Source organism: Ceratotherium simum, chromosome 15 (genome assembly GCF_057802395.1).
Source record: "Ceratotherium simum simum isolate JZ-2026a chromosome 15, ASM5780239v1, whole genome shotgun sequence".
In the NCBI taxonomy this organism is placed as follows: Eukaryota; Metazoa; Chordata; class Mammalia; order Perissodactyla; family Rhinocerotidae; genus Ceratotherium; species Ceratotherium simum.
Window position 1 is genome coordinate 24,697,550 of NC_141914.1, and position 17,250 is coordinate 24,714,799.

Sequence of the window (17,250 nt, forward strand, 5' to 3'; positions counted from 1 at the left end):
CTGCGAATGCAGACCCTAGAGATATGGAGGGCCAACTATAGTACCAAAAGGTTACTTCTTTAGGCTTGAAATGAACAGTCTAAATAAGCATCTTAATTCATTTCACTTTCAAACCATGGATGAAAACTGGTTTGAATGCCAGAATTCACTTCTTGGTAACTCTCCATTGACTATACAACTTGACAGCATGCTCCTGTGCACAGAACTTTGTTTCCCACGTTATTCTTTAATTCAAGCTGATGACATATAACCAAAGCTGAAACCACTTAGACTCCCAGCCTGTAAATCTCATGTGCTTATTTTGGAAACTACTATTTTACACCCAAGGTAACAATTTTTTTCTTCCTTCACTCTTATTCCTTTTCCATGACAGTTTCTTAATGTCAAAATTCAAGGATCTTTGTTAATCTTAGAGCTGCAAGTAACCAGATTTGGCTCTAAACAGGCTTCCTACTATTTGTAAGTAGCAACAATACATAGATTAAGAGACTATCCAATAGCAGAGAAATGTCTTATGCTTGAAGAGGATGTGTTCTGACAATAAGCTTCTTTGTCAGCAATTTCATCAACAATAGGAGCAACGTAGGAGACCCCACTGATGCATCCAGAACATCATTTAAATGGGCGAGGGAGGGTTTTAGCATAATATTTAGAAAGACTAACTGCACTGTACAGTGCACTGAAAAACCTAAGATCTGGAAGTTCTGTGGCAGAGGGAAAGAAGAAGTCAGCAGTGCTCAAGCCTGACGGGACCAGGTGTCTGTGAGGACAGTCTGGAGTGGGGTAAGTTGGGGAAAATCTAGCTCTGGGTCCTAGAAGAACCTCATGACAGTGGGACGCTGTCCTTTGGGGCTGGCAGGTCAGGCCCTGCCCCTCCTCCCCTGAGTGAGATTCTCCCAAAAGAAGATAACTGTGCAGCCTTCCGGGGAGTCTGCCTGATATAACTGCTCCCTCTCATGCCGGAATTGACAACTGGGAATGGTGGATGTCAGATTTAGCCCTTGGGGTGAGAGAGCAAAAGAAAAGGTCCTGAGAAGCTTCCAGTGTAGGGGTGTTTGTGGGGCAGGGTCACCACGGGGAGGAGGGTGCAGGGTGCAGTGGGGGAGAGCCCAGAGGAGAAAAAGATTAACACTAAAGACAAACGAAACCGATTTCCTGATTTCGTTGAGCTTGGAACCTATTCAACTATTAATTGACAAAGGGGGCTATGTTCTGTAGGAACTGGTGGTAACACTGGCTTGCACAGTTTAAGGCGTTTTATATTTTTAACATAACTGACAATGATCAAAAACAGTACCAGCAGAGTATAATATATTTTGAACAGATGAGTTCCAGTGGAGTTTTCCAAGGCCTACAAAAGAACTAAGACATGGGAGAAAGAGGCAACATGGGATGTTAGAAGTGAACCTACATTGAACCTAAAAGGATCTAAATATTTTTGAATATTTTGAAATAAAACCTTTACACATAGCTCAAGAAAAGGTTGGAAAGGGACAGACAGAAAAACACTGAGAGAAAAACAGACAAGCTGATTTTTCTAAAATCACCTATGCTAAATAGAAGCAATGGCAAAATGAACCATCCAGCGATGAGAAAGTAACACCATCTTTAAGTGTCCATCCTTTATTGACAGACGTGGATGTGGCACTAAAGGACCACTGCGTTTGTCTAGGAGTTGTCTAAGGTCTGACAGTGTCTGATTAACAATCAAATAACGAGGCTCTCTACCTTTAGGAGAGGTGCTGATTAAAAGTGAGGGTGATGCAAATCCACCTACAGAAATATTTAAAATAGAAAGTCAAGGAATAGATGGAAGAGGGTGAAGAATTTCAGACATTCAGTATTCAAGGGAGCCAAAAGATACTGAATGCATCCCAACGGCCTTGCTAACTGAGATGGAATGTCACTGCGGAAAAGACATTGGGCTCGAAGACAGAGTGCACTAGTTTCTGGTCCAAGCACAGTACCCAAGGAGGGACGATGCGCCCCAGACACAGCACCTCAGCTTGTCTGACTGATGGGGATAAGAAGGTGCTCTTCCTGCGTCACCGAACACCATGCTCATGGGTGGCCATTAGGGACAACAAGGAGTATGTGCGGCCACAGGAAATACGTTAACAAGAGAGGCAACCTCAAGTGGTGGCAAAGAGCACGTGTACACTGAACCCAGCTGGAGGACCCAGCAGAGGAGCAACCAAAACAGGAACTGAAGTGTGGGAGTTAGGATATCACTTTACTTAGTATTTTAGCTTCCAGAAGAGTGAAAAAGAAGAGGAAAAGAGGAAGAAAAGAAAACTATGTTCCCTCTACGAAAGAAGTAGCATTCCTTCTGAAGTGAAACTGCCTTATAAGGGAAGCTTATAAAGGAAGCGCAGCAAGAAATTGCATGCTAGAGACCTTGATTTCTAAATACTGCTGCCTTGTTTCCATATATTCTTCTCACTTAATCTCCACACAGACTCTGTGACACAGCAGGGCAGATATTAGCATTATAGATGAGCAAAACAAGGCTCAGAAGGTTGAAGTGCTTCGTTCTAAGCCACAGGATAAGTGTCAAAGTCATACAAGTTACTGGTGCTAAGCCCCCCGTGTTCTAGAATACTGAGTTCAAATTACCTAGGAAATAACGAAACTGTCCAAAGAAGGTGACATTTCTTGAGAAATCTCAGGAACAGAGACGTTTGCACAGTATTTCCTCAGGTGGAAATGACCTCCTAAATAAGCTGCCCGGTGGCTCTGGGCAGGCAACATGAAGCACATGCCCAGGATAGAGCCCTTCTCAGCAGCCCACGCCAAAATGAAGCAGCTCGATTCCGCACGCCTCTCTCTTAAAAACAAATAAATGCAAGTGTTTTGCTTCTTCAGTGCTGTGGCTTCAGATCTTCCCCTGCCTTCAAGGTGGGTCCCTCACGCTTCCTCTCACATGCACATGAGCCTCAGCACAGCAAACACTGGATTCTGGAGAAGGCACCAGAAACTCCACAGTACCTCGACTTAGCAGTGTGAGGGAACTCTAAAGCTTTCGTTCTTCAAGAAGGAAACCTTGGCTCTTGGACTTGGGAAAGAGATGGTGAGATCTGGTTAAGCTTCAAGTAAACTAAGTAGAAATATGAAGTAAAATCAAGAAAAGAGAAGGCAAATAAAAATTACAGCACAACATACAGTATCTTAGAGCATTTCTCAAACCATAGAATTCATAAAATTATCTGATGAGCTTAATAACAACGATGATTCTCTGGCTCCACTGCCAGAGATTCTGTATCAAGTGTGGGGTGGGGCCTAGAATGTGCATTTTTAATAAGCTTTCTGTTTCAAATAGTCCGTAACCCCCAATATGAAAAACAGTTTTGGAACTTTCAAGGAGAAAGGCCAAGTAATGGAAGGATTCATTAGAGAGCCACTTGAGCACTAAAAAAACAGAAGTAAATGGGCAAAGTGCTACAGACCAGCACCCAGAGCCCACACTGACGTGCACGTGCTGGGTGTCAGTGGATTGAGAAGCATATCTCTATGTGCCTGTGGCACGACAGAACTGCTAAAGAGGAAACGTGCTTCTGAGTCTGACACGGGGGTTTTCAACTCCACACGGGACAGAGAAAGCACGGTCTGTACATGAAAATAAGGATGTGTTTACATCCAATTTTTAAAAGGTGAGAAGGAAGCTCTGATGCAGCGGGAAGACCTTCGATTTAGAAGTCATTCCCAACTCTGCCATTTGCTGGGTGCGTGACGGTCACTTTGTCTCTCTAGCTTCCAAACCCTAAATGGAGGTTACGACCCACCTCAAGGGATGGTTGTCAAGAGTGAACGATCATAATATATTTTATTTATTTATTTGTTTATTTATTTATTTTTGTGAGGAAGATTAGCCCTGAGCTAACATCTGCCAATCTCTCCTCTTTTGGGCTAACATCCATGCCCATCTTCCTCTACTTTATATGCGATGCCGCCACAGCATGGCTTGACAAGCGGTGCGTCGGTCTGCGCCCGGGATCTGAACCTGTGAACCAGGCCGCCGCAGCGTAGCGTGCGAACTTAACTGCTACGCCACCAGGCCAGCCCATGAGGGATCATAATATATTTTAATAAAGCCGTCTGTACACTATAATGCATCAAAGAAAAACCAGTATAATGATAAAAAACTGGAAGTTATTAACTTTCTTAAACACTGATGACAAGCTTTTAGTAAACATCTTGCTGAGAAGTTGGCAAGAATGGCAGATTAAGTGTCACAAAGCCCGACAGCATGCCAGAAAGAAGTGGGAAGCAGCTGACTGGTGAAATCAGAACTCACAGAACATTCCAGAGGAATGCAGGAAAACATCCCTTTCTCCAATGGTGGCAAAGGGTGAGGAAGGAAGTTGAGAAGGCTCAGCACGCCAGGATAGAGTTCTATTTTATGCAAATCACCCCCAGTAAACCGTAGAGGGTGTTCACCGCACTTGGGCTGAAGCTACAGTGAGAGCCTAGCAACGTCCTCCTCAACTATCGCCCATGGAGGTGACCGGGGATTCTGCTCAAGAACACGGTGATCTTACACTAAGAACTACAGAGATCTGGGGTGGCTTCTTCAAAGAGGGCTGGGCCAGGAACAGGGACAGTGGCCTACTTGTGTGTCCAGGAATCTGGGGCTCGTCTTAGCCACTTTGGGACGAGGAAGACTACGTGCCCTAAGAACTTGTCTGTTTTTGAACAGGGCTGTAGTGAGGGACAGAAGGTGGCATTTCCCAAGGCAGTTCACTTTGAAAAATGCCAATCTTATTTCAGCTCAACGAGGAGACAAAAAAACAGAACCAAACAGAGAGTGAGGGGAACAACTGCCCGTGGAGGACCGATGTGGCAGCAGCTGTGGCCAGCCCGGGCAAGGGAAGGGGAAGGAGGAGCCAGCTCAGGTCGGGGAGACAGGAGCGAAAACTGGAAAGGAAAGAGGTCAGCCAGAACTGCTGACTCCTCCTGTATCCCCCACGCCCCACTTCCCACCCTGAGCTTGTTGTTGTCGCCAGAAGCTTTACTTTGCTCATATGTATGGTCTCTTTAAAACGAAAAGTGGGAAGGTTATTTGCTATGTTAGGTCAAGAAAAAGCTTTTGAACTTGGAGACCACAATTTTTTCTTTAATATCCTGACAATCAAGGTGTCATACTAGCTGAGGAGTGGGTCCTTATACGTCATAAAATAAAACCATTTGATCATCTTTTAGTTCTACAACATACATGTGACATTTATGTGACCAGCATTCCATGGGGTAGAGAATTAAAATGACAAGTGAGGATACGTGAACTATAGGGCCTTTTAAAAGGAAATATAACTCAAATATGAAAAAAGTAGCATCTAGTCTTAAAAGGTATTGTGAGATAATAGAATATATATATATCGGTCTCTGTCCCCAGTTCTTGGCACAGAGCTCCTGAAATCCTTGTAATTTTCTAAATGATAAGAACATTAGGAGCAACTCTTGTTCTAATATTTGGTCTTTGACCCCGTCCCTGACACAGGGCTCCTAAAATCTCGTAAATTCCTTAGTGATAAGAGCACTGGGAGCATCTTTTCCTTCTATTGAGGCAACTCTGGGTGGGCTCCTGGATGGCGGCTGGTCACCAGCAAGACCAAGCCATGATTAGAAGCAGGGAATGTTCAACCCCATCCCTCATCCTCCAGAGAGGGGAAAGGGCCTAGAAACGGAGTTAATAAGCGATCATGCCTACATGAGGAAGTCTCCCTCAAATCCCAATAGTAGGGGGTTCGAAGAGCTTCCAGGTGGGTGAACACATCCACCTACTGGGGGGGTGACGCACCACAACTCCACCCAGACAGAAGCGCCTGTGCTTGGGACCCTCCCAGACCTCGCCCTGTGTATCTCTTCATCTGGCTGTTCATCTGTATCCTTTATTATATCCTTTAATAAACTGGTAAACGCAAGTGTTTCCCTGAGTTCTTTGAGCCACTCTAGCAAATTAATTGAACCCAAGTAGGGGGTCATGGGAACCTCTGATCTACAGCCTGTTGGTCAGAAGCTCAGGTGACAACCTGGACTTGTGACAGGCATCTGAAGTGAGGGAAGTGGGGGCTGTCTTGCGGGACTGAGCTCTTAACGTGTGGGATCCGACACTATCCCCAGGTAGATAGTGTTAGAATTGAGTTAAATTGTAGGACACCCAGCTGGTGTCACAGAGAATGACTCGTTGTGGGGAAAACCTCCACACGTTTGTTGACCAGAAGTGTCAGAAGTAAAGAGTTCTGTGTGAGTAGTAAAGGAGACTCACAGGAGAGAAACACAGAAGGGAAGAACTAGGTTTTTCCTACATAGGAAGGAAAAAAATCTGAGTTTTTCCATTAAAGAGCTATATAAGCTATACCTCAGCACATCACGTACAATTCTAGAAAAACAAGGGGAATGAGCATAGAAAATATGAGCAGGCCAGAGAGGGTGAAGCAAGAGTCCACACTCAAGTGCAATGCTATGAACATGAAGAATTCTTATTCACTTTAGAAGGAATATGATGTGAAAAGAAACTGAGAATGAAAGCAGAGGAGTATGAAATGAATCTGAATATCACTATGAGGAAATGAGACATAATTTATTAGGCAGTTATTTCTGAGTTTAATTTCCTTATGCATTAGTGATGTGGTTCCCACCATTCAAATAAACAGAGCTGAATATAAGGAAAATAAAGACATTTTAAAGATGTTTCAGGAAACAGAAGAATGGAAGTTTCGCAGGCAAGTCATACGTAACGTTGTACAGAACAAACTGAATTACAGCTAATATGAAACCCTAAGGCAGGAAAAATCACATTTGGCCAAGAGAAGGGGCTGAGGAACAGGTGACAGACAGCAGACTGGTCTCTGAAATGTCACAGCAACAGGCTTTTCAAGTTAGCTCTCAACGACCTGGGGCAGGCCGGGAGGGAATCTACTGCTATAATCAAAATGATGTATGAGTTCTGTTCAAAGAAAACGGGAAGGAGGAGAAAAGAACTGTGATCCTGGAACAGCAGAAACACTGAATCCTATTTATGTGAGAAAGGAGTCAGTCAACCAATCAATAAAGTGCATGTAAAAAGAAGAGGACCCAAGAGGTGACAGAAAGACAGTCAAATTTACTGCCCTACATTCTTAAGAAAATGATATGCTAACATTAGTAGAAATTTGGGTAAGTGTGGCTGCAGAGAAACAACTTCGAATATGCAAATATAACAAGTATATAACTTAAATTACTGTAAGGCTCAAGTATGACACTATATGTGAGGCCATCTGTTAAACGTCAAGTCTATACATCCGTCAGGCAGCGTGATGACCAAGGGGGACAGCCAGGTCCACATACCTGTAATCCACAGAGACATTTAATAGCTTTTTAAACCAAGCAGTCTTAATGATCTGCCCAGGAAATCCTGGTGAATGTTGCTAACAGTAATATGGCTAACAGAATTGACTGACTTGAATTGTAAGCATGTTTGATTTACCTGTCCACCCCCTTTGCCAGAAGGGCTAATAAGCAGAGGAGTGGTCACTGAAGCAGAAGGAAGAGGAGTAGTACCACGAATAACCCGTCAGCAGAAGCACTAGCACCTGGACAATTAACATCCGACTGTACTGGCAAAGGATTAAACACTCCAGAGTTGACAATACTCTGTCTTCATGTACCTAATGTTTAATTACTGAAAGTACATAGTCACCTCTTTAAGAATGTGAATGAGTTACTATTAGGAAGAAATTCTAGGTCACTTGAGACTACTGGGAAGTTAAAACTATGAGTTGTTGGTCAAAATGAAAAGGAAATAGTGTATACACAAAAGAAAGGGAGGAAGAAATACAGGCTAAAAATGATTTGTAGAAAGAACTCTGAAATGAACGAAGAGCTCACAGGGTATTATAAATAAAGTAACTTTTCCTTACTCCATAAACAGTTAAGAGCGAGAACAGAAGGCAATATGAGACAGTAGAGTTACTTGCCTGTTTTTCTTTAACTTTTTTTAAAAAGAAATGAGATCACTCTAAAAAAGTGTGCGATTGTTTTATATTCATCTTGCATAGGAAGTTTAGACATCTTCAAGTAGTGGGAGAGCTTAAAAAAAAAAGCCTGTGGATCTGCAAATTCCATATGAATGTAACAAAAATAATATCAATGTAACAAAAATAATAACTTATCTTAATAAACTTTGGTTAAAAACTCATTAGCTATGTGCATTTTTCTGTATGTATATCATAAGTCAATAAAAAGTTAAAAAAATCTCATTAGTTGAAACACAAATAAAACTGTCAAAATAAATCCTGAAAAACAAAATGGCTTGACAGGGATTTCAGAAGAACAGAGGACAAAGAAAACACCAGAATAATGCTAATGGATAAGTGCATTTCACAAGCCCCAAAGAATCCAGTAACGTTGGTGATAGGTTACTGGATTGAAAAACTGAAAAATGAATCCTCCTGGTGACTATAGATACTCTAACTCCAGGTGACATCAGCAAGAAATAACTGACTTTTAAAAAGCAAAAGACATATCGGGAAACAACCTCCTTCCCTAATACCAGAAAATAAAACCTTAGTTGTGGATTCAGACCCATGGTGGTGATGGCTTTCTCCCCACCAGTTCTTACGATGAGTATCCCTGGGTATCTACCACCCCAGGCCCCCAGCAGAGCACTCAGCTCCTAGAACCACTAGACTCAGCACATTTGGGAATTTCCATTAATACTGGTGGGCTGGGTGGAAACAAGTTTGTTTGTCCTGGTCCTATAAAGATCAGACTGCTCTGGGAATGAATTAACGTCCCCCATTCCCCATTGGTCCCACAGTAAGGACGCAGATGTCCAGAGTTTAGAGTGCTGGATACAAACAAGATACCAAGAAAACATAACTGAGTTGCAGACCACATCCATATTCATCCAAATTTCCATGGGAACTAAGATTACAGGACTTTCTCTTTTAATCAGGCTTGTCTTTAACAACACTGCATATTTGGGATACGTTTCCCACTAGTAACCTAATTCTTACAGTAAATATGAATTTTATCTGGGCTATATGGACGTGACCTGGAGTTCCATCTTTAGCCATAACACACACGTGAGAAAGAAAAGCTGACTAGCATTTGTTAGTGCTGACATTATTTTATTTTAGTCTATAAACACTTACCTCCTTGACGCTATGCGTTACTGCCCATATTAGAAAAACTCTTGACATCACCTGGAAAGAAGTCAGGACAACAGAAGATGGAACAATTCCTGAAAGAAATTTTAGGATAGGTAAATAAATGTACTGTACTAAGTCTCAACATGTAATACATTTTCTAAAACATTCAAAATTTAATGTTTAGACACAAAACCGTCTAGAGCAACTGAAACTTGTATTGCTATACAGACTATGTTTTTCAATGTAGTCAATATTAAAAACTTTTTTCCTCCCTCAAAACAATAATATTGTTAATGGCAATAGCAAACCATGGAATCTAGGTACTCTTCTTAAACCTTTCAAAATCACTGACCAAGTACAATATTTTTTACACTTATCACATAAATAGAGAAAACAAAACCACTGCTTACTCTTTAAAATTAGACACTGAGGTTTATTTTACAATATGGGTTTCAAAAATGATTAGGCACCTATAGAAGGGAAATCAACCGTGTTTGCGTTTAATGAACAATGGACGCTCCTATATGTCAGACTTGATGTACTATCTAATGGTTAAGTTGGTATCTTTTATAATTCACTTGAAGATGTTGCCAATAAGCATAGCAAGATCAAAGTTTATCTTTATAAACCATTTCTTCTCACCTTGTTCATTATAGTAAGCATTGGGACAGTGATCCTCCCACTGTCCTCAAGTTATAACACTAGAATCTCTTTAATTACTTTAGATAATCATCAAGTTCTGCTAAGTTTACATTTCATTGGCTTTTCTCTTCAATTCCTACAACAACAATCCCTATCCAGAGACCAGCCACCACCATTATATAAAATTCTTGCCTCCTTTAGGTCATCTTAAACCCAGCAATAAACCATTATCTGTAAACATTACTTTCTCTTTGTAACTTTCCACTGGCAAGGAACTGCTCCTAAAATAAAATTTGAAGCAGAATTATGGGTATCCAATCCAGCAGCCCCCTGCCGTTTCATCTGGCCTTACAGAAACGACTTACCAACTCCCTGGGCATCTCAAGTTGCACGTGGGCCGCGTGCACCCACCAGAAACCCCTCATCACGGTTGCAGATCTTTCTTCCACTTGAAAACTAACCTCATCTTCAATACATTCACTGGACTCTCCCAGACCAATTTTCATTCTTCTGAGCCCTCTAAAACATATTCAGACTTCTGAACACTTATATGGTTGGACAAACTACAACTTGCCAAAAGACAGTGTACAAATCAGATAGAGGTAAAACTGCCTCTATAGGTTTGGCTATGAAAGGAAATCACTTTATATTTCATTAAGAAAAAGAGATGCCATATTCCGTTAGTTTCTTAAAAAAGATTTGGGCTCCGAAGAGGAATGGTTTGGTTCCCAAAATCAAGTAATGTGGACATGTTGAGCAATGCTTGGCATATAAAGATGCTTAACAAATTTTTGTAGAATGAATGAAAGAAATATACATGTTGGACATATAGGTCAATGGAATAGAGTTGCGAGTCCAGAAGTAAACCCTTACATTTATAGTTACTTGATTTTCAACAAGGTTGCCAAGACAACTCAAGGAAGAAACAACTGTTTTTTCAACAAATGGTGCTGGGACAACTGGATATCCACATGCAAAAGAAAGGAGTTAGAACACTTCCTTACACCATCTACAAAAATTAACTAAAATGGATCAAAGATCTAAATGTAAGAGTTAAAACTATAAAACTCTTGGAAGAAAACATAAATGTAAATCTTTGTTCCCTTGGATTAGGCAATGGTTTATTAGATATGACACTAAAAGCATAAGAAAAAAATGAATTGGACTTCATCAAAATTAAAAACTTGTGTGCTTCAAAAGACACCATCAATAAAGTGAAAAGACAACCCACAGATAGGAGAAAATATCTGCAAATCATATACAATAAAGGACTTATATCCAAAAATATAAAAAATTCTTGTAATTCAACAATAAAAAGACAACAATGAAAACCAGGCAAAGGATTTGAATAGACATTTCTCCAAAGAAGATATGCAAATGGCCAATAAGCACATGAAAAGATGCTCAACATCATTAGTCATCAGGGAAATAGAAATCAAAACCATGAGATGTACTTCCCATGCACTAGGATGGCTATAATCAAAAAGACAGATAGGGGCTAGCCTGGTGGCATAGTGGTTAAGTTCGTGTGCTCCGCTTCAGCAGCCCGGGGTTCGCAGGTTTGGATCCTGGCACAGACCTATGCACCACCCATCAAGCCATGTGTGGCAGGCATCCCACATATAAAGTAGAGAAAGATGGGCACGGATGTTAGCCCAGGGCCCATCTTTCTCAGCAAAAAGAGGATTGGCAACAGATGTTAGCTCAGGGCTAATCTTCCTCACACACACAAAAAAAGAAAAGAAATGAAGTCCTGAAACACACTACAATGTTGATGAACCTTGAAAACATTATGCTGAGTGAAGAAGCCAGTGACAAAAGACCACATGTTACATGATTCAATTTATATGAAAAGTCCAAAATAAGCAAATTATAGGGACAGAAAGTAGATTACTGGTTACCTGGGGCTAGGTTAGCAGGGAAACTGGGAGTGACTGCAAATGGGTATGGGGTTTCTTTTTGGGGTGATGAAATGTTCTAAAGTTGATTGTGGTGATAGTTGCACAACTCTGGAAATACTGAACTGTACACTCTAAATGGGTGAATTGTATGGTATGTGAGTTATACGTGAATAACGCTTTTATAAAAATAAATAAATGTATGAACGAAGTACAAAGCAGGTGATATAATAAAGAAGCTAATTAGTCAGTCAAACATTAAGTGAATATACTTAGCCAGATCACACTTCAAATAAGAAAAACTAAAAAAGACTGATAGTCAAAAGCTTTCCTAAATGAGTTGTTAAGCATTTGCTGCTTAAGGAAAGTCCACCACTATTTCCAGCTTCTTTTTTTATAACTCAAAGATCTGCTCATCACATAAAACCATGATTTTTCCCTTTCATTTCTGTTCTTTCTTCTTTTGCCATTGAAACAATGGGCTAGATGCTAATGGTTTGAGCACTGCTCCAGGGTTGCTGCTATACTTTGGTGGGATCAAGAAGTCCAGGATCTGGACCTCAAATTTCCAGATTGAAAAACCTAATTGTATAACATTCACGAGCAAGAATCATGCTCTTGGGAGACTGACTCATACTAATCAAATCCATAGGAGACTAGTTAATAAACCAAAATGTCAATTTATTCACTCATAATAGAGGCACAGCCTTTGTAATAACTGAATGATTGGGATCTTAGACCTTCATCTAGGGATACTTTTTTCTGCTGTGAAAATCAAAATGCTTATTAACTGTGACTTTAAACAGAGGGATTTAGGAGGTCTGAGGGATAAATATTGCAATTCAGCTGAACACAGGTTTATTAATCATCCTTTCTCTACTATAAAGCTCCCTTTTCTAGGGATTATGAAGATTCATATAATTCTTCCTTTCAAAATTGCTAAACAAAGATTATCAGATTGTTCTTCTTAAAAATAAGTTTTAGTAATCAAAAACAAAGATTTACTCTTTGGGGCTATTTCCCATCAGTCTTTTCTTCTAAGTATATTTTTGAATACAGTTCAACTTCTATTGTTTATATTCTTTGCAGTTTGCTTTCCTCGTTTAACATTTTAAGAAATTCTCTATCTTACAACATATTCCTCAAAATATTTTAACTTGAGTCAGAATATTCCTTTGAGTGGAATATATTTGTTTATCTATTCTCCTTCTGTGAGACATTTACATTGCTCCAATTTCTTGATATGGTAAATGAAGTAATGAAGTATTGCAAATAACACTTAAAAATTTGTGAAGCTTAGATCTTTTTTTTTTAAAGGATTATTTCCTTGGGACAGTTCCCAGAAGGAGAACTACTAGGTCAAATGGTATGAATGCCTTTAAAGCTCTTGAAACATATTGTCAAATTGCTTTCCAAAAAGTTTGTATTAATATACACTCCCACCAGCAGTCTACAAAGGAGCCTGCCTCAGCACACCCTGACAGTAAATTCATATCTTAGTACTTTAGGGAATAAAAAGCTGATCAATGCTTTCTAATTTGATGCCGATGCAGAGATGTTTCTGGCTTCGCCTGCAGGTGCTCCTGCATTCCCCGTACAGGGAACCTGCTTAGCTAGGCACCCGAATCTTCCCCAAATGATGTCATTCATACTAAGTCTCAGTTGTTACGGCATATGAACCCACCTCAACAGTTAACCCAGCAAACAGCAGTTCAGGCCCTAGCCTGACGGCCCAATCTCAAAAGCCTGCTCTCCTGGATGAGTCAAAAGGCCAGGAGGAAGAAGGGACCCTTATACAAAGAAGACTATCCGAAGGCCGGGAGCTTCAAGTTTATCCTGGGAATCCAACCAGACAAACAATACAAGGCCACATAGATGGACCATATTATCTTAGCTCTGAACAGAACTGATATCACTGAGTTGGGTTTATTGTTATTATTAGGTGGATTTCATAAGAAATTGTTAAAAGATTATTACTTTATTTGCTGAAGGAATGGTATGCAGTATCAATATATCCACCCTATCACTCAATGCTCCTTATATAAAGCCCCAGGTGGGAAATTTGTTTTAGAACTTAATGTTAAGAAATATTTGCTCCTCTCCAATGATAGGAATTATATAACTCAGTTGCCCTTTTCACCCTGGTATCAGAAAGTTTCAAGCCAAAAATGAACGGTACCACATTATTATATTTTGTGTATGTTACCACAAATCATGGTGGAATGAGAAGTATAGACGGATAAGACAAACAAGATCCTCTTTCTTTTCTAGACTTCTTGCAGTCAATCCCTCCGTGTTCGCATTTATTATGCCATTACCCCTTATTTGATCACAACAACATAGCAGGTTAAAACTACCCGAACTGCAGACTTTTTGTTGTTGTTGATTACTTAAATCAGTTGTTTTCGGATGATGAAGAAAGATTCTGCAATCTTATCAGTAAACTATCACTAGGTCAAAATTCATTCAAAAAAGATTTACTAGGCATCTATTATTTAATTTAATTCAGCAAATATTTTTGGAGTACCTACTCTGTGCCAGTTTCTGTTCTCCATGCTGGGGCTACAACAGCGAAGGAGACAATGGCCCTGCCTCACGAACTTACACTCTCAGCTGTAACTGATTTGCTTTGGAATAGCTCTTATTTTTAGAACTTTTTCCTAAAGATGACATGAAATCTACTAAATATTTGAAATCAGGAGAATAGCGTGACTGCTTCTTGGTTTCAGAAAGATATCTCTGCCAGCAATGCAAATCTTTGGCAAGGCAAGGTTATAACTTGAGAAATAATTATGGGAATTTATGTTGAAAGGGCAATGAACTTTTGAAGCAAAACACTGGCAGATAAAAGAAACAGACATTTATGTGTGTGTTAAGCAAAAGCTGTATAAAGGGGATCTGGCAATTGGTTTCTTGTTTCCCCAGGACCAGGGTGCTCTGAGGACTCCCCAAACAGCCGAGCCCTGCAAAGCTGGGCAGCACTGGAAATCCTCCCTGCCTGGTGCAGCTCTCAGATGGGCCAGGTTAGTGGGGCTGGGAGATTAGCTACATGTGAACAAGACCAGGTTGAAAGGTATAGGAAAGGCAACGCAGATTGGGAGCAGAGTAGGACGGCGTTCAGATGGAGCCCACAACCAGGGAAGGAGCCAACCACTGAGATATACATGGGTAATGGAGACCAGAAAAGCAAGGCAGGAGACACAAAGTTGGTGCCAGAAATTTAACTAAATGATGGCAAGTGAAATCAGAATCTCCCTACCCAAATTCCAAATCCACTGAACTAAAAGTGGTAACATTAAATAACAAAAATCACCACTAGCAACCAAAAAGGAATGGAGTACAACTTTATGTCATATATTTTTAAAAGTGCTAGCCAAAAAAGGAAAGATGATCACACACCTCCTACTCTGCTCCCAGCCCCTAAAGAGATATTGGTGAATCAACGAAATCCTGAGAATTTTCACTAATAGGTCCAAATTTGGAGAGAAACACAAATTTCTGGCTGGAATGTGACAGACATGGAGGCTGGAAAGTGATGGTGAAGTGACTAAGTCTTTCGGGCCCCACCCTGCGTTGGAGGACTGGAACAAAGTTCCTTACAGGAATGGGATATACTTTCTACAGGGTTGAGGAAGCCCAGGACGGAGTAATTAAATCTCAGAAGAGAAGGAAGAGCTCACATGTTTTTAAATAAGTAATTCATTCACATTGTTCAAAATTTAAAAAGTATAAAAAGCTATACAGAGAAGTAAAGTCTCCCTGCTAGTCTCATCCTACCACCACCCAGGTGCCTTTCCCACAGGCACCAATTATTAATTCCTTGTCTATCATTCCAGAGAGATATTTTAGGTATATAACAGCAAATATTGAAGTGAATGTATAAAGATATATTTATACACATTCTTTTTTCCAATTTTTTACATAATGGCAGCATTTTATATATATTGGTCTATACTCTGCTTTTCTTCCCTTAAAAAAATATCCTGAAGATTTTTCTATACCAATACATACATACACTGTTTTAATTACTGAGGCTTTATGTTTTAATATCTATACACTCTCCGAAGCCCCACCCCCATGCCCTCACATGTAGAAAAATACATAAACCAAGAAAACTCCAATCCTTAAACTGTAAACTCAGAGGGGAAACTGTAGCTCAGAGGGGAAAGCAACTGGATGTTAAATATTGTGGAAATGCAGTCATGGAGAATTCAGTAACATCTATATCAGAGTAAATAAAAGGGCTGGACAGGGCTGCTCACACTTTACCAAGATGAAAAGCATGGCAACCATATGAACATAATGCAAGGAAAAAGAAATAAAAATAAAAGCATGTATTGCATCTAGGGGGAAAGTAAAAGATTAAAGCAACTAGAAGTAAGATAATAATTATGGAAAACAAAGACAATCCAACACAAGGATAATTGTTATTCCCAAAGTAGAGAACCTAATATATGGAAGAGAAAATGTATTCAAAGGCACAATCCAAGAAATGAAAGAACTAAACTTGCACTGAAAGAATATACTGTGTTCCAGAAAACAACAACAACTGATAGTGAATGAGTAAAACCAAGAAATTTCTTGGTAAAAAACAGTACTTCAGGGATCCAGACAAAAAAAGCAAGTTACCTACAAAGTGGTAAGAAAACCAGCCTGGCTTCAGACTTCTCCACAGCCAACGTCCAATGTGAGAAGACAGTGAAGTAACACTACAAAAGTCTGAGGGAAAGAAAGCGTCCCATATAAAGTAGAGGAAGATGGGCACGGATGTTGGCCCAGGGCCAGTCTTCCTTAGCGAAAAAGAGGAGGATTGGCAACAGATGTTAGCTCAGGGCTGATCTTCCTCACACACACACACACACACACACACAAAAAAAAGCAAGTATGTTCAAGAATATTATATCCAGCCAAGATGTTATCCTCGTGTAATGGCAAAAGGCAAACATCACTCAAAATGAAAGAACCTGTCACATAACGCCTGTGCGACTGGCCTTCTTGAGAAACACATACTGTCAGAAATTCAGCCAAACAAGAGGCAAATCAAATAAATAATTCAGGAATGGAGAAGTCATGGTAACAGGGCCCATAGTAGGCAATGAATCCACTCAAATATAATGCTAAGACCTAACAATTATGGTAATTATGGTCATAGAACATAGTGTAAATGCTTATACCCCACAGTAATAAATTAGTAACATAATTTTAAAATTGGAGTCAGGGAAGAAGAGATGGAAGCAGGAGTGACAATACTAATTTCTTTAATAGAATTAAGAGATATTGCCTAAAACTGAAATATAGCTAAATGTGATTCTAATCTAAATTTTTCATAATCTTTTTGTTAAACTTTAAGGAATCTTTTGGTAAATAATATCTCTCTCAGGTGAAAAAGTTTTTGATAAACTCAATGATTTAATGAAAAACAGCATGTACAGTATGAGACATATATCTTGATTCTTCCTTCCATCTACCTTTTCTTCCTTATATTGACATATATGTGAAAGGAACGCTCTCTGAAATGCTGTTTATCTAGTAGTGAAGATTAGATCTATTGGTAGAATTTGGAGTCATTTTTAAACCTCACT

At 39.9% G+C, this 17,250-nt stretch overlaps 1 protein-coding gene across 1 annotated transcript in view; it reads right to left on the reverse strand.

The window, feature by feature from the left end:
* HACD2 (3-hydroxyacyl-CoA dehydratase 2) overlaps positions 1–17,250 on the reverse strand; it is a 94,144-nt gene that overhangs the window by 24,729 nt on the left and 52,165 nt on the right. The window contains exon 4 of the mRNA XM_004424498.3: positions 9,132–9,220. Coding sequence (XP_004424555.1) covers positions 9,132–9,220 — 89 coding nt within the window. The remainder of the gene's footprint in view (positions 1–9,131; positions 9,221–17,250) is intronic.